This window comes from Lontra canadensis, unplaced genomic scaffold (assembly GCF_010015895.1).
Source record: "Lontra canadensis isolate GAN:19392208 unplaced genomic scaffold, GSC_riverotter_1.0 scaffold135, whole genome shotgun sequence".
Classification (NCBI taxonomy): domain Eukaryota; kingdom Metazoa; phylum Chordata; class Mammalia; order Carnivora; family Mustelidae; genus Lontra; species Lontra canadensis.
The window spans coordinates 1,129,691-1,153,334 of NW_022631129.1; the positions used below are offsets into that span (position 1 = coordinate 1,129,691).

The following is a 23,644-nucleotide window of genomic DNA, read 5'->3' on the forward strand; positions in this document are numbered from 1 at the left end:
CCCTTCAGGGATTCCAATAATTCTGATGTTGGAACATTTCATGGCATCATTTATTTCCCTGATTCTGTTTTAGTGGCTTCTAAGCTGTTTGTTCCAGGCTTTTTCCTGATCCTTTCTCTCTATCTGTTTGTCCTCCAGATCACTAATTGTATCTTCTGTCTCAGTTACCCTAGCTTTTAGAGAATTTAGATTAGATTGGAACTCATTGAGAGCATTGTGAACCTCATCCCTGGTAGCTTTCAGCTCTGTCCTAACATTGTAAACATCATCTCTGGTCGCTTTCAGTTCAGCCCTAATCAATTCTCTTTGGTCATCCATGGCTTTCTCCAACCTAGCTATTGCCTGGATAATTGTTAGCCTGAATTCTCTTTCTGACATATTGTCTATGTTGATAGCCATTAGCTCTGTTGCAGAAGGCCCATCTTCTGTATTTTTCTTCTGTCGGGCATTCCTCCTCCTAGTCATTTTGGTGAGAGATGACTGAATGGATGTAGCTGGATGTATCGACCGTGGTGCAATCAAGGTGTACCCTGGAACGCTTCTGAGCAATCAGGATTCCCCACCTGAACAAGAGAAAAAAGAAAAGAAAAAGAAAAAAAGAGAGAGAGAGAGAGAAAGGAAAGAAAGGGAAGATAAAAGAGAAGGTTCAGCCCAAATGGGCCCCAAGGTAAGATTTATGAGGTATACAAACAAAAAGAGACAAACAAAAAGACTGATAAAAGTATATGACAAGAGAAAAATAATTATATATATATATGCAAATAAAGGAAGAACCTCGTCAAAAAGAACCCCAAGTGTAAGATTTATATACTTTCAGGACAAACACAAAAACACAGAAACACTGGTGGAAGACAAAGATGGGAGAGTGGTTATAAATTCTCAGTGTGAGCAAGGAAGATTGTTTTGATTCTTCCTGGATGTATCTTGATATCTTTGTTAAAGGACTCAACTTTCCTAAGATAAAGGGGGATTAAAAATTGGTTTACCTATAGGGGTAGAATTGATTGGGGAAAGGGGATTACTTTGAAGTTTAACTCTATATGAATATTATAAAATAAAAATAAAAAAGGAATAAACTAGACTAAGCTAAACTAAAATTTAAAAAAAAGAAATTTAAAAAATAGAAACGCAAAAGAAAAACACAGGTGTATGTATCAAAACGTTCAGGTTAGAAAGTTATTATGGAATTTGATGTACTGGACATCTCACTGTGATGGTAAATAGGTTAAAAAATTATCTATATAAAAAAAAAAATGAACCAGAGTAGTGGGAACGAATTAAAAACAAAGTTGTCCTTTGAAGTAGTGGTGGTTGTTCTCTTGTAGTCTTTTTTTTTTTTTTTCTTTCCTGGTTGGTTTTCTGGGGGTGGGGCCTGCCACATGGGTTTTCAGTCAATGAGGTTCTCTGAGTTAAGTCCTCCCGCCCCCCTCAAGGGGGTGGGCTCTGAGGAAACTGTTTTTTTCAGGCTTTTGCTCTCTGGTGGTTTTTATGTTTGTTCACTTTTTTTTTTTTCTCTCTCTCTCTCGCTTTGACCACTTTTGATGGTTTTTGTAGGTTTAGAGGAAAGCAAACTGCACCCTGACCTCCCTCTCAGAGAGAAGCCTCAGTCTGGTCCCCTGTGGGTGCTGTAGAGCCCATCTAAATTCCGCCTTGGCTTCTGGCAGAGCAGGTTCGGCGTCGCGGTCACTGGGGATGCAGGATTTTTTGTTTGTACCCCAAACCACGGCAGCGACAGCTCTCTGGGCAGCTCCAGACTGCCAGAGAGGTTCCAAGCATCCATAGTACACCGAGATTTTCCCTCTGGCCCAGGCTGGGAGTGCCTGGTCTTTCTGGGTCAGAGAGCACGGGGCTGGCGCCTGTGCGCACCTCTCTCAGAGGAGGGAGCGGGGCTCGACTCAGACTCTGATAGCACGGCATGGCATTTGCGTGGGGACTGCAAAAAGGCTGTGCTTCTGCTGGCTGGAGAGGCTCCCAGCCTCTCACGGCATCTGGACCCCACGTGCTCTCAGGCGCACTGGTGGCTCTCTCTGGCTCTGCTCCAGGGGTGGCTGTCCTGGGTCCTGGGACTTAAGCCCCTGTCCCTCACCGCCCCAATTCCCACAACCCCCCCCCCCCCCCCCCCTGCTCTTTTTGAGTGCTTCCCCCCCACCCCGCAATCCTTTGCTCTTTTTGAGTGCTTTCTAGCAGACTCCAAGTTAATGCTGGTCCCCAGATGCAGGGCATTCTCGTATTGGGATATTACTTTCCAGTGGGTCACCTCTGGTGGCTCCCTCCCCCTTTTGTTTATCTTCTGATATCAGTCCGAAGTTCCCACCCTGCTTTACCTGCCCACTGGCGTCTTCTGCTCCTGTAGAGATCCAGACGTGTATATTTTGTTCTCAGGCTGATTTCATGGGTGATCGGAGTTCTTTGGAAGGTCATCAGCTCACTTTAGGGTACAGGTTGAAAGGGCACCTCCTTCTACTTCCCATCTTGTCCTGGACCACATCTTCTTTATCCATTCACCTGTTAAAGAGCATTTGGCTCTTTCCATAGTTTGGTGATTATGGTCATTGTTGCTATGAACATTGGGGTACATATGACCCTTCTTTTCACCACATATGTGTCTTTGGGGTAAATACCCAATAGTGCAATTGCCGTATCATAGGTTAGCCCTATTTTTAATTTTTTGAGGAATCTCCACACTGTTTTCCAAAGTGGCTGCACCAACTTGCATTCCCACCAACAGTATAGGAGGGTTCCCTTTTTCTCCACATCCTCTCCAACATTTGTTGTTTCCTGCCTTGTTAATCTTTGCTATTCTAACTGGTGTGCATGTGGTTTTGATTTGCATTTCCTCGATGGCTAATGATGCCATCATCATTATCATGATGCCTGCTAGCCATTTGTATGTCTTCATTGGAGAAGTGTCTGTTCATGTCTTCTGACCATTTTTTTAACATGTTTTCTTCGCCTATTATATGGAATAGTTGACTACCAGTTTACTATAAGCAAAAGATGTGTAAATAATTGATTATTCTTAGAAATGTCAACTTCTTTGTGAGTCAATATTTTGCTGTGTTTTTCAATTTTGACTACAAAACACAAAAGTTCTAGTATGTCCCTGATAATTAAATTTGTGATAGATTTCTTCTCAACTTGAATTAGAAAATAACCTTAGTGAAGTTCTTTTGGATACTTTCCACACATTTTTTTTTCTTCTTTAGACAGCTGCATTTTGTTACAGAAGCATGTACTCAGGAAGATCAAACTATCCTTTTTCCTTCCATTTCATCTCATTGAGATTGCCACATCAGTCCCAGTTCCAGGTACAGACTTTACAAGTGTGGTCCCTACACACTATCCTGTGAGGAATGTGTATTCACCTGAGCACACCCAGCCCCAAGGAGAGTGGTATTTTTGCCTGCAGTCTGTGGAAGGTGGCTCATTTCTGTAGACAAAGCATCATTTCCTAATTAGATATGAACTGACAAACCTTGAAGGCAAGGGTTATATGGGCATAAAATGGGTTACTTGGAAAGTTGGGGGAAAAGGAATGGTAATTTTGGAGTTTGAGACCTGTTGGAAATAATTCAGCTTTAATTTAAATATAAATGTTCTTTCATCAGTTTTGGACATTATATATATGAAAGTTTTATAGAGCTACTTTTGTATTAAAAAGGATAAGATAGAGACAGAAAGACGAGCAAGAGAAAGAATTGGGTTCAATTCTCAATTCTTTGTCAAAATAGAATGTAAGTCACAATAGAGCAGAAACTTTTTTTTCCCCCTGTAGTGTATCTTTAGCCATGGAATAGTGTTGAGCACATTAGGTAAATGCTCAAAAACGTGTATTAAAAGAATTGACTGTAGCAAATCCCTTTACTACTCATGTTTTAGTTTCTTCATGTGTAAAATGAAGTTTTAGACAAGGTTACCTCCAAAGTTATTTTTTAACTTTACAATTCTAGAAATTTATTATAATTTTAATGTCTGATAAGCTATTTTTAAGGTTTTAAGAATTGTCTTATTCTCTGATATGATATATAAGAAAGGATGAAGCAGTTTTTAAAGATGATAAATAAATAGATTTAAGGATCGCAGGTTAAATCTCCTGAGATTTGAAGAAGTCAATACTAAGTAATGGCAAAAGTAAAAAAAAAATATTGTAGTTTTTGAGTGACAAAATAATAGGGAAGCCAACTTTCTGAGGTGCGTACTCTACATAAGTGGTACAAGGATAGTCTGCTTTAGATATCTGAAGTAGGAGAGACATTAAAAACTAGTCCTCTTCCACAGAATGAGACAGGGCAAGGATTTAAGAACAGTTTAATCTAAGAAAGAGTTGAAGGAACTAGATATACTGGCAAAGAGAATATGAAGGGGACTTGGTACATGCTGAGAGAAATATTTCCATACTGCAAGGAATAGAAATGGGACCTATGAGTACAAGTGGGTTTTTTGACTCAGTGAAAGGGAAGACTTTTAACAATCAGAACTCATGATGGAATGCTTCACAAGGCGACTAACTCTTGAATCCTGTAAATGTCCAGTTTAAGATTAGAGCATTGAAAAAATGATGGAGATGTGTTTGATGGCCATGATCTGAAATTTATGAAAGGGGACATTTGCCTTAAAATGGTATAGAGAAGGTATTTTGATATAATGTTAAAATCATTCTAAATTAGGCCAGAGCTTGAGCATTTTTCCTCATACTTTTATACAAAGACACATATATGAATCATGGCCTTTTGGTCTTTCTTTTTTTTTTTTGTACCTGAGTTAGCTAAAATAGGTTTTGGGTCTTGATATTTCCCTAATTCTTGGTCCTAGAACTTTATTTATCCCTAGTCCTCTTTAAAGGATATCCCACAGAGCGCTGTTCCCTTGAAGCAACTCAAGAAAGAGGGTTTCCAGGTCAAATCATTTTGGAAACCCTGCATAATACACCCAACCCTTGGAGAACCACAGCCCACATTAGAATATTGGATTTCAAGGAGCCCTGTAGTTAATTACCTCAGTGACCTGTGCTATTTTTTAGCCAGTGTTTCTCAAATGTATTTGACCTTGGAATTTCATTTTGAATAACATTTGGAGACATGCAAATGAGCCCATGTTGGAAGCAGGGTAGTCAGGTATGGTACCTATCTCTGGAAGCCTTAGAACTGTAGCACAGGGAGCTTTTATTGGCTGCATGATGGGCAGCATATGCTGTTCTGATGGGTAACAGAGCTGTACGCTAGAGCCCTCCATCCAGAACAAGATGCTTAGGTGGCCAAATGTGGCTGGAGATGAGGGAAAGAATAGTAGCAGCCTCTGGGTACAACCAGAACAGACTGAAACAGATAGGGCTTGAGCACCAGGAAGCAGGAGGTGGCCTAGCAGAAAGGATCACAGAGGTCATAGTTCACTTTCTCCTGTTTTTTTTTTTTTTTTTTTCCTGGGAATGGAGAGACTGGTCATTTTGATATAGCACTTCCTTGAATGCAATTTGGGTGGATGGTGCAGTCAGAAATATTTTTAAATCCCTTTAAGATAAGGACTCTGTTTTCAACCATATTTTCTCTAATTCTGTGTTAATGCATTCTGTCACTTATGACAATTTAAGTACTGAAGGAAACCCCCAGAGACTTAGTGTTTAACAGTCTGAATGATTTCTGTCTCTGCTTTCTGTTTTTGCAATGTATTTGAGCCTCAGTCTTTTTTTTTTTTTTCTGTAATGTAGGGATAATGTTATCTAATAATATCCAGGTTGTTGTAAAAAATAAATAAAGGAAGAATAAAAAACTCAAAAGACAATGGGATATAATACTTAAGTGAAATTCCTGCATGTTTTCTTTCCTTTCTCTTCCTGCAAGGAGCCAAATTTGCAACTTTCTATTAACATAGAAACTCCTGAATCCCCTTTCCCTGAACTGTGAGTTCAGTCTCCGTGACTGCTTTTCCCAGGTGATAGCTGGCTCTCCCTCTGGAGTTGCTGTAACTTTCCTCTTTCTCCGTGTTTAATTGCTTCTGTGTATGAGGATGTCTTGGTGAGAGTTCTGGGAAATTTCCAACAGGTTTTCTTTTCTGTCATACAATGACTCTGGTGTGACACATGTTTTTCTACATGACATACAATTTTAAACAGATATAAGTTGAACATTATAATTCTAAAAATAGATACCCTAGGGCTCTCCTCCTATGTGGGGTGCTATAGAAAAGGTGTACATTGTGACTTAATTAGTATCTAATCAGCTCAAAACCTCCCAGATGCCTTGTCAAAAACAAAGCCTCTCACATGGGTTTTCCCTCCTTTTCCCCATTCTTTCTATGGTTGGGTTCTTCTGGTGCATATGTGTTAAGTCAGAACACAGAAAAATGTATACTGCCTGGTAAGATCTCTGTTGAACACAATATTGTAAAACTAGAAAGAAAAGCCATTTGGATTTTAGAAGGTCTAATGGCCTTAAGTGGTTTCAGATTCAGGAAAGTTGATGCTAAAAACTAACACTAACCAATGAAATTATGTATCCCCAGTGCCATCATAATCTTGATATGCCTGAATTGGTTTAAAAAAAGAAAAGGAGCTCTGGGGGATATCTGGGTAGCTTAGTTGGTTAGGCATCTGACTTGATTTTGGCTCAAGTCATGGTCTCAGAGTTGTGAGGCTCCATGCTGGGAGTAGACCGTGCTTGGATTCTTTTTCCCCCTCTTGCTCTTCCTCTCTCTATCCCTACTCCCATGTGCTCTCTCTCTATAAAATAATAGTAAATAAAACAAAAAAAAATAAAAAATTTATAAAAAATGAAATCTGAATTCCAAAAAATGGGGAAACTTAATAGATTAATTATGCTTAAAGATTTTCCTCACCTGAAGTCTACATTGAAAAGTCACTTAAGTGGTTGCAAAGATGGCAGAGGGGTAGGGACCCTATTTCAACCAGTCCCCTGAATTGAGCAGGTTATCTACTAGACCACTCTGAATACCCACAATATCATCCTGAGATGTAAGAAGATATATCTAGATCTCTACAAACAGAATATCCCTGGTGATTGGTTTCCAGGTGTGAAGGGGGGAGCTGTGATTCTCTGGGCAGATATCAGAAGTTAAATGGAAGGGGGAGTGGGCCTCCAGGATCCTGCACCACTGCAGCACAAAAGCCTCCTGCGCTGGAGACCAGGCACAGACTCACAGAATAGCAGTGTCAGAGGAAAGAATTTAGGGCAGTCTCCCAGACTGAAACCTGGAGCTGTGGGGTCATGCATGTGAATTGGGGGCAGCTGGTGGTTTTAGAAGCACAAAAGGCAGAGAAGTGCCTGGACCTGGAAGCAAGGGCTTGGAGTGCTGCCATGGGGTACACAACCCAGGACACTCGATTTTTAGCTGCACAGAAAGAAACGGAGACAGTGTGGCTTGGAGAGCACATTGAAGAACAGACTGCGATCTCTGTTCTGAGACAGAGGTTTGGATACAGTCACTTCTGCTTTGACTCTCAGAAGAGATGCAGAATCCACCAGGGTAAACCATCTGAGACAAAAGCCCCCCAAAACCGGTTTTCACTGAGCCCATCCCCCCAAGGGGACAGGGTAACTCTGTTCAAACAAGGTTGCCTGAGTAAGAGGGTGGCAGGCCCCTCTCCCAGAAGACAGGCTGGAAGAACAAGAGGCCATCAACCCTAAGGTCCCTATAAAACAGGTGCATCTTGCTTGGGTTGTGGTCAATGACTTGGCTTCTGTACATTCCCTCAACCACCCATCAACAGAATGACTAAAAGAAGGAACCCCTAACACAGGAAATGTTCAGAGACTGTGGCCTCTGCCACAGAACTAATGGATATAGATATAAGCAAGATGTCAGAAATAGAAGACAATAGCTGGGATAAGGACACCATTAATGGCAGCATAGATTCTCTAAGGGCAGAGATGAAAGCTGATCTGGTAGAACTTAAAAATGTTATCAATGAGATACAATCTAATCTAGATACTCTAACAGCTAGGGTAAATGAGACAAAAGAACTAATTAGTGATCTAGAAGACAAACTGATATAAAAGAAGGAATAGGAGGAGGTCTGGAAAAAACCAGCTTAGAATCCATGAAAACAGAATTAGAGAAATAGATGACGCCATGAAACATTCCAAGTCAGAATTATTGGGATCCCTGAGAGGGTGGAGACAGAGAGGACTAGAAGATATATTTGAGCAAACTATAGCTGGGAACTTCCTTAATCTGGGAAATGAAAGAAGCATTCATGTCCTAGAGGCAGAAAGGACCCCTCCCAAGTTAAGAAGAATAAACCACTGCCCTGGCATGTAATAATAATAATAGTAAAACTAGCAAATCTCAGAACCAAGGAAACCATCTCAAGGGCAGCTAGGGGGAAGAGGTTCCTTACCTACAGAGGGAGGAACATCAGAATAACACCAGACTTTCCCATAGAGATCTGGCAAGCCAGAAAGGGCTGGCAAGACATATTCAGGGTACTATATGGGAAGACCATCCCATCAAAAATACTTTATCTGTTCATATCTTGTGCCCGTTTTTTTTATATGATTGTCTGTTTTGTGTGTGTTGAGTTTGAGGAGTTTTTTATAGACCCTGGATATCAACCTTTTGTCTGTACTTTCATTTGCAAATATCTTCTCCCATTCTGTGGATTGCCTTTTTGTTTTGCTGACTGTTTCCTTTGCTGTGCAGAAGCTTTTGATTTTGATGAAGTCCCAAAAGTTCATTTTCGCTTTTGTTTCCTTTGCCTTTGGAGACATATCTTGAAAGAAGTTGCTGTGGCTGATATCGAAGAGGTTACTGCCTATGTTCTCCTCAAGGATTCTGATGGATTCCTGTCTCACATTGAGGTCTTTTATCCATTTTGAGTTTATCTTTGTGTACAGTGTAAGAGAATGGTCGAGTTTCATTCTTCTACATATGAAGATATGAACAGACACTTCTCCAATGAAGACATACAAATGGCTATCAGACACATGAAAAAATGTTCATCATCACTAGCCATCAGGGAGATTCAAATTAAAACCACATTGAGATACCACCTTACACCAGTTAGAATGGCCAAAATTAGCAAGACAGGAAACAACATGTGTTGGAGAGGATGTTCGAGAAAGGGGAACCCTCTTACACTGTTGGTGGGAATGCAAGTTGGTGCAGCCACTTAGGAGAACAGTGTGGAGATTCCTCAAGAAATTAAAAATAGAGCTTCCCTATGACCCTGCCATTGCACTACTGGGTATTTACCCCAAAGATACAGATGTAGTGAAAAGAAGGGCCATCTGTACCCCAATGTTTATAGCAGCAATGGCCACAGTCGCCAAACTGTGGAAAGAATCAAGATGCCCTTCATGGATGAATGGATAAGGAGGATGTGGCCCTTATACACTATGGAGTATTATGCCTCCATCAGAAAGGATGAATACCCAACTTTTGTAGCAACATGGATGGGACTGGAAGAGATTATGCTGAGTGAAATAAGTCAAGCAGAGAGAGTTAATTATCATATGGTTTCACTTATTTGTGGAGCATAACAAATAGCATGGAGGGCATAGGGAGATGGAGAGGAGAAGGGAGTTGAGGGAAATTGGAAGGGGAGGTGAACCATGACAGACTATGGACTCTGAAAAACAATCTGAGGGTTTTGAAGGGGCAGGGGGTGAGAGGTTGGGGGAACCAGGTGGTGGGTATTAGAGAGGGCACAGATTGCATGGAGCACTGGGTGTGGTGCAAAAACGATGAATATTGTTATGCTGAAAAGAAAAATTAAAATAAATAAATAAATAAATAAATTAATTAATTAATTTAAAAAATACTTTATCTGGCAAGGTTGTCATTTGGAATGGATGGAGAGATAAAGAACTTCCACGACCAGGAGAAACTAAAAGAATACATGATCATTAGCTGACTCTGCAAGAAATATTAAGGAGAGTTCTCTGAAAGCAGAAAGACTCCAACAGTGATCCAGAACAGAGATATAAAGATATAATCCATAGAAACAAGGACTTCACAAGCAACATGATGTCAATTAAAATCTTATCTTTCATTAATCACTCTCAATGTGAGCTGCCTAAATGCTCCCATAAAATGGCACAGGGTTGCAGATTGGATAAAAAGGCATGACCCATCCATATGCTGTCTATAAGAGGCTAATTTTGAACCTAAGGATACATACAGTCTGAAAGTGAAGGAATGGACTCTTTTATGTCAATGGACCCAAAAGAAAGCTGGGATAGCAATTCTCATATCAGACAAATTAGATTTTAAGCTAAAGTTTGTAGTTAGAGATACAGAGGGACACTATATCTTTCTTAAAGGGTCTATCCAACAAGAAGATCTAACAATTGTAAATATCTATACCCCCAAATGGGAGCGGCCAACTACATAAGCCAACTGTTAACCAAAGTAAAGACATATTGATAACAGTGCATTAATTGTAGGAGACCTCAAGGAGACCTCTCAATGACAGACAGATCAACTAAGCAGAAAATCAACAAAGAAACACGAGCTTTGAATGACACCCTGGAACAAATGGACCTCATAGATACATACATAAAGAATATTCAACCCTAATACAAGAGAATACTCATTCTTCTCAAGCACACATGGAACTTTCTCCAGAATAGACCACATACTGGGTCATGAATCAGGTCTCAACTGATCCCAAAAGATTGAGATTATTCCCTGCATATTCTCAGAACACAGTGCTTTGAAAGCATTTTTCACAAGAAAAAGTTTGGAAGAAATTTAAATACTTGGAAGTTAAAGAACACCTTGCTCAAGATGTTTGGATCAACCAGGAAATCAAAGAAGAACTTAAGCAATTCATGGAAACCAGTGAGAGAGAAAACACATTGGTCCAAAACCCATGGGATTCGGTAAAGGTGGTCCTAAGCGGGAAATGCATAACCATCTAAGCCTCACTCAAAAAAAAAAAAAAAAAAAAAAAAAAAGAAAAGGAAAAAAAATCCAGAATACACAAATTCTCTTTACAACTCAAAGAACTGGAGAATCAACAACAAATTAAGCCAGCCCCATGCATGAGAAGGGAAATAAGATGAAAGCAGAGATCATTGAGTTAGGAACCAGAAATACAGTAGAACACATCAACAAAACTAGAAGCTGGTTCTTTGAAAGAATTAGTAAGATCAATAAACCACTGGCCAGATTTATCCAAAAGAAAAGAGAGAGGACCCAAATTAATAAAATTGTGAATGAAAGGGGAAAGATCATGACTAACACAAAGGAAATAGAAACAATCATCAGAAATTATTATCTACCACTATATGCCAATGAACTAAGCAACCTGGAAGAAATGTCTGCATTCCTGGAAACCTATAAACCACCAAGACTGAAACAGGAAGAAATTGATAATCTGAATGGACCAATAACCAGTAATGAGATTGAACCAGTGATGTGATAAAAATCCTCCAAAAAAACAAGAGTCAGGACCTGATGGATTCCCTGGGGATTTACACCAAACATTCAAAGAAATCATGCTTACTATCCTGAAGCTGTTTCAAAAAATAGAAACAGAAGTAAACTACCAGACTCATTCTATGAGGCTAGCATTACCTTGATCCCCAAACCAGGAAAAGTCCCTATCAACAAGGACAATTTCAGCCCACTATGGATGCCTAATTTCTCAACAAAATTCTCAACAAGATCCTAGCTAATAGTCTCCAACAGTACATTGAAAGGGTTATCTACAATGACAATTTATTGTGGGATGCAGAGGTGGTTCAACATCACAAATCAATCAATGTGATAGAACATATTAATAAGAGAAGAGAGAAGAAACACATGGGTCCTCTCAATTGGTGCAGAAAAAGCATTTGACAAAATACAGCATCCTTTTCCAATTAAACTCTTCCGAGTATAAGGGTAGAGGGAATATTCCTCAATTTCATAAAATTCATCTATAAAAGACCCACAGTGAATATCATTCTCAATGTTTCCTCTCCAACATTTGTTGTTTCTTGTCTTGTCAATTTTTGCCATTCTAACTGGTGTAAGGTGGTATCTCAATGTGGTTTTGATTTTAATTTCCCTGATGGCTGACAATAATGAATATTTTTTCATGTGTCTGTTAGCCCTTTGTGTGTCTTTTGAGAAGTGTCTGTTCATGTCTTCTGCCCATTTCTTGAACTGACTATTTGTTTCTTGGATGTTGAGTTTGAGAAGTTCTTTATAAATCTTGGATATCTGCCCTTTGTCTACAGTGTCATTTGCAAACATCTCCCATTCCGTGGGTTGCCTCTTTGTTGTTGTTGTTGTTGTTTGTTTGTTTTTGTTTTGTTTTGTTTTGTTTTTGACTATTTTGTTTGCTGTGCAGAAGCTTTTAACCTTGAGGAAATCCCTAAAGTTCATTTTCGCTTTTGTTTCCTTTGCCTTTGGAGATGTGTCCTGAATGAAGTTGCTGTGGCCAATGTCAAAGAGGTTACTGCACATGTTCTTCTCTAGGATTTTGATGGATTCCTTTCTCACATTGAGGTCTTTCATCCATTTTGAGTTTATCCTTTTATATGGTGTAAGGGAATGCTCCAGATTCATTCTTCTGTTTATAGCTGTCTTATTTTCCCAGCACCATTTATTGAAGGGGTTGTCTTTTTTCCATTGGATATTTTTTCTTGCTTTGTCAAAGATTATTTGACCATAGAGTTGAGGGTCCATATCTGGGCTGCCTATTCTGTTCCATTGGTCTATATGCCTGTTTTTGTGCCACTACCATACTGTCTTGGTGATCACAGCTTTGCAATACAGCTTAAAATGAAGCAATGTGATGTCACCAGCATTGTTTTCATTTTTCAAAATTTCCTTGATAATTGGGATCTTTTCTGGTTCCATACAAATTTTAGGATTGTTTATTCCAGCACTTTGAAAATGCCACAAGTGTTTGGGTCAGGATGGTGTTGAAAGTATAGATTGCTCTGGGAAGCATAGACATTTTAATAATGTTTATCCTTCTGATCCATGAACATGGAATATTTTTCCATCTCTTTGTGTTTTCTTCAATTTCTTTCACTAGTGTTCTGTAGTTCCTTGAGTATAGCTCCTTACCTCTTTGGTTAGGTTTATTCCAAGGTATCTTATAGTTTTTGGTGCTATTGTAAATGGAATCAATTCTTTAATTTCTCTTCCTACAGTTACCTTGTTATTGTATAATAATATGTATATACATAAGAATATGTATTTCTGTGCATTGATTTTGTATCCTGCCACATTACTGAATTGCTGTATGAGTTCTAGTAATGTAGGGGTGAAGTCTTTAGGGTATTCCACATAAAGTATCATGTCATCTGTAAAGAGAGAGAGTTTGTCTTCTTCTGTGCCAATTTGAATACCCTTTATGTCTTTTTGTTGTCTGATTGCTTTTGCTAGGACTTCTAGTACTATGTTGAACAACAGTGGCAAGTTCGGGTATCCTTGTTGTGTTTGTGATCTTAAGGGAAAGGCCAAGAGCCTTTTTTTTTGTTGATGGGAATGCAAGTTGGTACAGCCACTTTTGAAATCTGTGGATGTTCCTCAAAAAGTTAAAAATAGAGCTACCCTATGATTCAGCAATTGCACTACTGAGTATTTACCCAAAAGATACACATGTCATGAAAAGAAGGGCCATATGTACCCCAATGTTCATAGCAGCAATGTCCACAATAGCAAAACTATGAAAGGAGCTGAGATGTCCTTCAACAGATGAATGGATAAAGAAGATGTGGTCCATGTATACAATGGAATATTACTCAGCCTTCATAAAAGATGAATACCCCACTTTTGCATCAACGTGGATAGGGCTGGAAGAGATCATGCTAAGTGAAATATGTCAATGCAGAGAAAGTCAATTATCATATGGTTTCACTTATTTGTGGAACATAAGGAATAGCATGGAGGGCATTAGGAGAAGGAAAGGAAAAATGAAGGGGAGGGAAATCAGAGGGGAGATGAGCCATGAGAGACTATGGACTCATATAAGCAAACTGCGAGTTTTTGAGGGGAAGGGGGAGGAAGGATGGATTAGCCTAGTGATGGGTATTAAAGAGGGCATGTATTGCATGGAGCACTGGCTGTTATATGCAAACAATGAATCATGGAACACTACATCAAAAACTAATGATGAACTGTATGGTGACTAACATAACATAATAAAAAAATAAAGGTAGAAACGTGTAATATAAAATATGGAAGTCTTTAAAAAATTCAGTAGGTCAGTCAATATAATAGTTTTCAACTGCCAGAAATAATAATGAAAATATCCATATAAGTTCAGTCAGAAGTGAAAGGAGAAATTAATATAAACTTCATTGGTAATGAAGCCTTTCATGTGACACTATCCATTTCTGAGAATTGAAATATTAGATATATAATTCTCTTTTCTATGGAGAATATGCCTTCATTTCAAGAGTCTATGAAACAGCTACAAAAATCCATTGTATAAAGCTGTGAAGACAATCTCCATGATTTAATAACTGGATATTTAAAAACCACTGTCTCTGACTACCATGATTGATTTACATTGCACTATAAATTAAAAATAAGAGGAAAAGGGTGATCCACTTTACAAAAGATAAATGAAGAGGAGTAATAATAATAATAGAAGTACTGGTAATTACACTAACAGAATTTTGGTAGTAGTAACAAAAACAATGATAGTATTCACTATTGCAAGAGCATTTATACAGTACTAGACCTTGATCATAGCTATATACACTATTTTTACATTTCTTTGCAGAAAATATTATTTTATGGGAAGATTAACCTCAGGAGGTTGGCTATTTGTTGAAGGTATGCAGCAAATTCAATTCACACCAGCAGGCTTTGTGTGCCCTCCATCCCTATGATTTACTGACAGCTGATTGATTGTTTAAGAAACAAAACAAATGATCATGGGAGAAAAAGAGAGAGAGGCAAATCAGGAAACAGACTCTTAACTATAGAGAACAAATCGATGGTTACTTGAGGACAGGTGAGTGGGGGATGGGGGAAATAGGTGGCGGGCATTAGGAGTGCACTTGTGATGAGCACCAGGTGTTATATGTAAGTGTTGAATCAGTAAATTCAGCACCTGAAACTAATATTACACTGTATGTTAACTAACTGGAATTTAAATAAAAACAAACAAAAAGACTCCCCCCCCAACCCCGCCCACACAGACACACACACAAGAAAACTGTGAACAGTGGAACTGATAAGTCAAGAGGTGATTTTTTTTTTTTGGTAAATGTTTTTGGTGTTATAAATAAAGCTTTGGCATTAATCAAGAATGAATACAAAAATTACGTACAAAGGGAATAAAGCTACAGAGATAAACATTAAAATGATATTAGGATATTATATAAATGTGCTAATAAAAGAGTTTTTATAAAATTAATGTTTTTCAGGAAAAAATATAAATCGTCAAGGTTATTTTAAGTAGTAGATCCATATGGATGCTCTCTTTGAAATTTCTCATGTCCATTTTCTTCTTTGGCTGTTCAATTCCCATTTTCTGTTGAACAACAGACTTAAAAATTATTTTTCTTACAAACCTCCTCTTTCTGCTCAGCCCCTTACACCAACAGTTGGGCACCACCAGGTAAAGGAGTTACTTACTTTTGGTGCTTTCCTTCACAATCTTGAGTATGGGCCTTTGTTTAGTACTCACTACATTGTGTTGCATATTTGATTTTCTATTTGCTCCTTTCACTGTGGGCTACTTATAGGCAGGGAGTACCTATTATTTCTCTTTATCTTGCCCAGGTATTATCCAACAAAGAGTGCAATGTAAATAACAAAGGCATTAAGTAATTTTAAAAGGGTTGGAGTGAGGAGAGGAACAATTATTTGTAACAAAGGAAGATTTGCAGGTGTTTATAGGGTAGAAGAAGATGTCAGTCAAAAGGAGGCATTAAAGGTATGAAAAAAGAAAGCTCTTGGTGAACAAAGTTCTTATAGGAGGGCCAAAGAGATGCAGTCCAAAGTTTGAGTCCAATACTCAATAGAGGGAAAAAAGAAAGGTAAAGATAAAGGCTTGCTGGGTATAGATGAGGAATGCTGCTACTATTTAACTCATCTAAATATGTTCTTTAAAAAGTCAGAAGGGATTCTTGAAACCCTATGTTTATTGCTGCACCATTTGCAATAGCCACATTATAGACACAGCCCATTCATCAACAGATGAATTGATAAATAAGATGGGGTATATACATACAATGGAATATTATTCAGCCATAAAAAGAATGAAGTCTTGTCATTTGTAATAATATGGACAGAGCTAGAGAGTACAATATTAAGTGAAATATGTCAAGCAGAGAAAGACAAATACCATATGATTTCACTCATGTAGAATTCGAGAAACAAAACAAATGAACAAAGGAAAAAAAAGAGACAAACCAAAAAATAGACTCTTAACTATAGATGATGCTAGAACCTAGGTGAGGTTCAGTGGGCTGAGGTCCGGAGCCGATGACCAAGAAAGAATTCTTGAGACATCTTTGGTGCAAAATGGTGGTTTATTAAAGCATGGGGACAGGACCAGTGGGCAGGAAGAGCTGCTGCCCTGGGTTGTGAGGGATGGTAGGTTATGTACCCTGGGGTTGGGGGAATGTGAGGGGAAGGGAGGTTTCAACAGAGTTTTCATATGCTAAAGAGGGCCTACAAGGTGCAGGATATAAGGAGGCCTTGCCCTTGTGGCTTGATCAATGTTGTCTTTAGGCCAGCCATTAACATCAAGATAGTTGGGAGATTCTTGGTGGGATGTCACAATCCTGCTATCAAGCATCTTTGTTAGTGAGATTTAGATTTAGAAGAGATTTAACTATATTTACATTTCCTTCTACCTCAGCCTCTCCTTCAGTTTTGTTTATGGTAGGGAGGGAGACATTAGGGCTTGAGGAACTGAGTTATTTGCCTCTGGAAATTGTGCTATTGATAAGGTAACTTATTTATTTGTAGATCTCTAGGACATTTGTAAACCAAGGGAGACTCCTGTCTTGTAGGATTGTGATTTCTGCAAGTTAAATATTTGTTTCTCGTTTATGGCAGTCAGGGGTACCTGAGGAATGTCACACACATTAGAGGGGAGCAGGTGGAGAGGGGGGTGCAAGGTGCCAACTTTTGCTTTGTCCTCAGCCAGCCTCCTGCTCCCTCATCATATGGATGGTGGGGCAAGCTGTACATCCCTGTGATAAGCTCCCACAGTCTTGTAGAAGCTGAAGCTGTTCTGCTGAGAAACATGCATTGCCTTTGTAGAAAGAAAACAATGAAATGGCTTTTGATTAAGATCTACAATCGTGGTATGTTATAAAGCCTTTTGGGAAGGAAAAATAGATAGGAAGAATGGTTTCAGTCTAAAACTCAAGTAGGAGACTTCATTAGGAAAAATTTCCTTTTGAAACTAGGCCTGTCTTCAGTGTGTGGGATTCTGCTCTCAGTGCAAATGCCTGACCTCCATAGGAAATGGCATGGTTCTGAGCAGCCTGTTTCCCAGCAGTTTGGAAGCTTCAGTTCCTGGGAGTACTGTGTGTCATCACAGTTATGTTTTTAACCTAAAATGGAATGCATTTGTCTGGGCATCCATCTGACATTTTGCATCTTGATTTGTGCTTTGACATTCAAGCGTTTTTGTCTTTTGTAACAGAATGTGATGTTTGGAGCCAGCATAGATTAAAAATAATCCCAGAGGGAAATGAAAGCATGATGTGATGCTGGATTTTGAGCAAATTTGCTTTCCCTAAGCCTTTTGGTGAAGGTACTGCTTTTCTGAGAGGCTTGGGGAGCAAGACAAATGGATCTTCTGGGAAATGGAACTGCTCTTGGTAAATGTAGAGCATAAATGTGTATACGCAGAGAACTGCTGGCAGTGATAGGAAGTCATTACTGCCCTTTCTTCAAATAAATCTCCTTCCAGCAGACTCCAGCCTGGGCAGTGAGTGAAACATTGAAACACCAATCAAGCTAACCACCAGGAAAAAGCAGCAGGGGCTCACCCCAAGAAGGAACATGCCAGCATTAGCAGTTTCTACAGAAAGAGGTGCCCCACCCTTGTCTTTACCCATCAGATACTTAGGTGTGTAGCCACTGTTGTCAGTGTTGTCTTCAAATTGCCAATAAACAGCTTCATCATTTATCTTGACCCTAACCTTAGAGGATTCTTTGTGTCTATGTTTGACTTCCAAAATGTATAAGGAAAAGGTCACCCTGAAGAGCCCGCTCCTCTGAGGGAGATGTACAGAGAGGGTGGCAGAGACTCTGTCAGGCTGTCTGAACCTGCTTTCTCTGAGAAGATCTTGCTCCAGCGTATCCTCTCCAAAAACTCCATCTAGAGCTAGTATCCCCTGCATCAACTCAAGGTCTTAGACCTGCCTTTTCACATGTTTTCAACCAGAAATTGTGATGCTCCTGGAGCTGCATTGGACTGCACAGCCCCCAGTCACTTTGACACAATTGAGCCTTGAAATGTGGCAAGTCAAAGTAAGGTATCTTGTAAATAGAAAACCTACACTGGATTTTGAACATTAAATATACAAAAATGAATGTAAAATATTCCATTAGGAATTTTATGTTGATCATATGTTAAAATAATAATTTGGATATGTTGGAATAAATAAAATATATTATTAAATATAATTTCATTTGTTTTCTTTTGCTGTTTTTTGAATATGTGGTACTAGAAATTTGAAATTACATAGTGACTCACAGTACTTTTCTGTTGGTTGGTCTGGGACTACGTTTTATTTTGAGTAGGAGTTGACAAGAAGATGACCCTTTTCTTCACCTTCTTAAGACTGTATTTTTTTTATAATGGGGGTGGAAAATATTTTTTGTAAAGGGTCAGATAGTATACATTTCAGGCTTTGTGGACCACATGGTTTCTGTTGCAACTACTCAACTCTACTGTGCTGTGCCAGACACAGCCACCCTAGATGGTAGAGCAGCCATTGATAAGTAAATGAATGGGAGAGAATGTGTTCCAATAAAACTTTATTTACCAAAACAGGCAGTGGGCCAGTATTAGCCTGGGGGCTATAGTTTATTGTTTCTTGATCTGTAAAAATGGGTGATTTACTTAAGTGAGTTCTCTTTGGACTGGGAAAGCACATTTTTCATTCATAGAATCCTTACTGTATGCAAGTTAATGGCTTGAGAGATCTTATGGTACATGCAAATATCTTTGTGAGTATTATTATAATTTTGGCATGTCATAACTAACAAATAATGGAGCTGGAATCTAAAATAATAGAGCTGGCATCTGATGTGAATTCCCTTCTCTCTCTTTCTGTTTCTCCATCTCTCCCTTCCTTCTTTACCTTCCTCGCTCTCCCCTTTCCTTTTTTTTTCCTTTCTCCCTCTTTTTCTATATCTCTCACCTGCCTCTCTGTTTCTCTCTGTTTCTACTTTTGTCTCTCTCTCCATCTCTCTCCTCGCACTGGTTTGGCTGGAGTTTGTACCCTCTGGGGTTCCTTATTTAAGGCACTATAGGTGGTATTAGGATAGGCTTAGACTGATCCAGTCTCTTGAAGCTCATTGAATACTAAAATGTCTCCTTTGTAGTCCTGAATATCATGTTTGAGACTCACTATCATGTTAAATGGACTCAAAGGAGTATCTTGTCAATCTTGCTCTGGTGGCTCATTATGTGACCAGACACTGGTCTAAGGCATTTATAGGGATGAGCTCATATAATCCTTATAATAACTTCAGTAAGTAAGTACTATTATTTCCATTTCAAAAATGAAGAAATTGAGTCATGGAGATGTCCCAAGATCGTGCAGCTGGACAAGAGGAGGGCCCTTAACTAATGTGTTATGGTAGGAATGCAAGCAGGTTTTGAAGCCAGAAAAATATTCCAAAATATCATCAGCATCATAGTGGTGGTATACTTTATGAAATTCCTTAATATATTTAAGCTTCAGTTTCTTTGTCTATAAAATAGGGATGATATGTATGACCTACCTTATTGTGTTTGGGAAATGTCAATGTCTCTCTATGAAATCTTTAAGGTATAGCAGATGTTCTGTAAGTTGCCTATTTCTGAGTGGTATATTATCATTTTATGGTTTATTTATACCCATAGGGAAGCAGAATGTATAGTGATTATGAATATGGACTTTAGAGTTAGATTGAATGGGTTTGAATGTCTACACCATAACAGATTATCCAAGTGACCTGGATAAATTTGCTTCCTTTTCCAAATTCCATCTGTACAGTGAGTGCAATGATAACAGTCTTGAAAGGTGATATAAGCAGTTGATGTGGTCACCTGTGTGAGGATTTACATGGTGTCTAGATACTAAGTAAACAGTCATTTTTCTGATGGTGTCAGATCCCCAGATGATGCTCCTTCTTGGGATCGGTGTTATCTCTGAGACACCAGTAACTCTTAGTTGGAAGTACACCAAAACCATCTACAGGGAACTTCCTCTGGGTTTGGACTCCCCAAGTATAATGTCTTCTTTTTGTGGAATCCATCTCTTGCAAGGCAGATTTGCCTCTGAAACATACCAGATGTCCCAGCACCCAGGTTGACGTGTTCAGCATCTTACTCAACACTGATGTAATTTAACACAATCTGTCACAGTGTGAAGAAAGGTTTGCATTTGTATGAAAGCTTGTGATGATATCTGTGGTGCTTGGAGCTGACCAGACACTGTTCCTGGGGTGTATTTTTCCAGAATTCAATGATCAGGGTTGACTTATTGCAAACATGTCTAGGTATTAAAAAAAAAAAAAAAAAAACCAAAAAAAAAACAAACAACAACCAAGTTTATTAATCTCAAGAAATTTAGATAATCTTAGTAAAACCTGTTGTTTTGGTTTTCTGTTTTGTAAAAGAAATGTCAGACTAGAAGCTACCACCTCCTTGGGGCACCTGGGTAGCTCAGTCGGTTAAGCGTCTGCCTTCAGTTCAGGTCATGATCCCAGGATCCTGGGATCAAGCCCTGCATTGGACTCCCTGCACTGCAGGGAGCCTGCTTCTCCCTCTCTCTCTACCTGCTGCTCCACTTGCTTGTATTCTCTCTCTCCCTGTCAAATAAACAAACATTTTTTTTTTTTTTTTAAAAGAAGCAGCAGCAGCTACCCCCTTCCTGAAATGTCCAATTCTGGTTTGGAATTTAAGGAACTATTTCACTTGTGGATGTAGTTTCTGTGTTTAAGTTACAGCTTTGTGAAGAGAGCCTTGCTGTGGCTCTTTCTGAGTAGCCACTCCTCATGCCATGGTCAGGGAAAGGAAGAATGTCAAAATTCTTGTCATTATCACACACTAGGCTCTTACCAGTGATTTTTTAAGCTTTTTCAAGACAAAAATTTCAATCTTTGCAGTAACTTCCCTCAGTGACAATGAACTACTAAGCAGTGTCTTCAAAGCATGAGTTCCAAATGCAAAGTGGTAATTGACTGGGATTTATTAGCCAGGATAGGGGTTTGTGGGAATACAAGTATATTATGGGAGGCATATAGCGAGGGGAACATTCATCTTTTTATGACTTCTTTTTATGACTTCTTTTGTATTTACTTCTTTTGTATCTACACTCACATCTTCCCTTTCTAAGACAAAATATTATTTCCCAATCCTACCTCTGAAGCTCTCTTCAATTTTAAGTATTACAAACTTCCAGGGTCTGTGAAATATGACCTTTCTGGGAAACCAGTTTTCTCAGAAGGACAATTGGAAGATGATGCAGAGATTTAAATAATGGTCCAGTTACATGATATTGGCAGTTGTAAGTGTCATTATCAATATCAACACTCTAATATTATAGATGAATAAGTTGAGGCTATAAAATGTCAACTAACATTTGCAAAAATTATAAGCACATCTCAAAATGTCAGGTATTGGTGGATATCTAATGAAGGCATGCATCCATACCATCTAGACTAAAACCAACTTTTCAATTTCTAGAAATAAGAAGTAATTGACTTTACAGATACAGAAAGCTCCTAAATCATGACAAATATAATGATGCAATAACAAATGTAATAATGAGTCTAGATCTCACAGTACTTAACAGATACCAGACACCACAATCCACTTTTCTTTGTTTTTCAGGTTGGGTTTTCCAATGATGATCGTCTCCTGCACAGTTGGAATGTGCTACCTCCTTGTTGCTCATGTCGTGATGGGATGGAATTAATAGATATACATCATTTGAAGACTAAGGGAAACTTGACCCATCACCAACATCAGTAGAAAAACACCCAAGACCACTCTTGGGAGAAGAAAAGGTGCTTATCATGGGGGTGCTCTGGAGTGGAGAATTTTGGCATCCATATTCATTGAGGTTAATGCTGGAAAATCACAGGAAATACGAAATAGCTTACTAAAGATTCCACTACAGGAAAATATGTATATTTCAAAACACATCTTGCTATGCTCTGTAAGAAAAGACACAAATGCAGTATTCTACCCAAATGGCTTGTGCTATTTAACTGTCACTTTCCTGAGACCTTCTAGAGTTATTTCATGTAATCACTTTTCATGTTAAAATAACCACATTCAAATTGTATACTCTCCAAATACATATTCTCCCTTGGAAAAAGGAAGACAGTTTGTAAGGAAACATTTTATGTGTTAAAAAAAATAAACTGTATCTTGACAAAAGGTTTAGCATTTGTTAGTCTCCTAATTTTTTAGTTGTTTACATTGTGTAAAATTGTATTTTATCCATTTATATATTTTCCTCTAGAGTCTTTAAGTCATCAATTACAAGTGCAGGGTGCCTAAGTGGCTGTCTGTTAGGCATCTGCCTTCAGCTCAGGTCATGATTCCAGGATTCAAGCCCTGCATTGGACTCTGCTCAGCTGAGAGCAGAGAGCTCTCCCTTCCCCTCTACCCCTCCCTCCACTTGTGCGCTCTCTCTCTCTTAAATAAATAAAATCTTCTAAAAAATGTACAAGGGCAGAAATTTGACTTGTAAGAATGTCATAAGTGTTTTTTAAATAATATTTTACATATTTAACATCTAGAATAATAATCTTCAGTTTTGAAGGTGGTACATGCTATTTCTAATGATTATACAAAAGTGTGGTTAATGCACCCAGTTCTGCACACTGCACAGGACTCTGGGGTTTAGTCAATGTTTATTAAATGTTGTTCTTTTGTGGAGTATTATGTGTGAGATAAAGATAGTGAGAGCAAAGAGCAAGGGGATCTGAGGTCTCATCTGCTTTGCTTGGTCAGTACTGTTGTTATAGCCCAGACAACCTACCTCTTCTTCAGTTTTTGTTCTACTCTGTGTGATTCCTTGAGATGAAAATGTTTACTGGGGACTCTCCTCAGAAGTGGTAGTTGCATAAAGTGTCTAATTTCAAAAGGTTTAGGATCCCCAGGGCACTAAATAGTGGGAAATAGGAGATCTTTCTAGTTACATTCCTGTCCCTGGCACTCTCAGGATGAATGTGCCCTTTCTACAGTTTAGAATCTATATTTGTTAAATGGCAACCTGTGTCTTTCCTGAAAGGTAGGGAGTTTATGAGAATATGCCTTTTGAATGCATGAGCCATCTTTGAATTCTTTGACAGCAAAGATGACATGAAGTCCCAATTTGTTTTAAAATCTGATCTTACTCATAGAAGCTGCTGCGTGCCCCTGACACAGTGCTCCAGAGGAGCCTACAACCCAGACTTCCCCAGGAAGGAGACCTGACAGCTGTTCTAGCTCTGCTCCCTTTTCATGTTGCCTTACTGATGCCTCGATATCCTAAAGTCTTTC

At 38.8% G+C, this 23,644-nt stretch overlaps 1 protein-coding gene across 2 annotated transcripts in view; it reads left to right on the forward strand.

The window, feature by feature from the left end:
- The window catches only part of OCA2 (OCA2 melanosomal transmembrane protein), a 481,635-nt gene extending 459,100 nt beyond the window's left edge, over positions 1-22,535 (forward strand). For both annotated transcript variants that reach the window (XM_032843099.1, XM_032843101.1), the window contains one exon: positions 21,983-22,535. In XM_032843099.1, coding sequence (XP_032698990.1) covers positions 21,983-22,067 — 85 coding nt within the window. In that variant the 3' untranslated portion in view covers positions 22,068-22,535. The remainder of the gene's footprint in view (positions 1-21,982) is intronic.
- Positions 22,536-23,644: the final 1,109 nt, after the last annotated feature.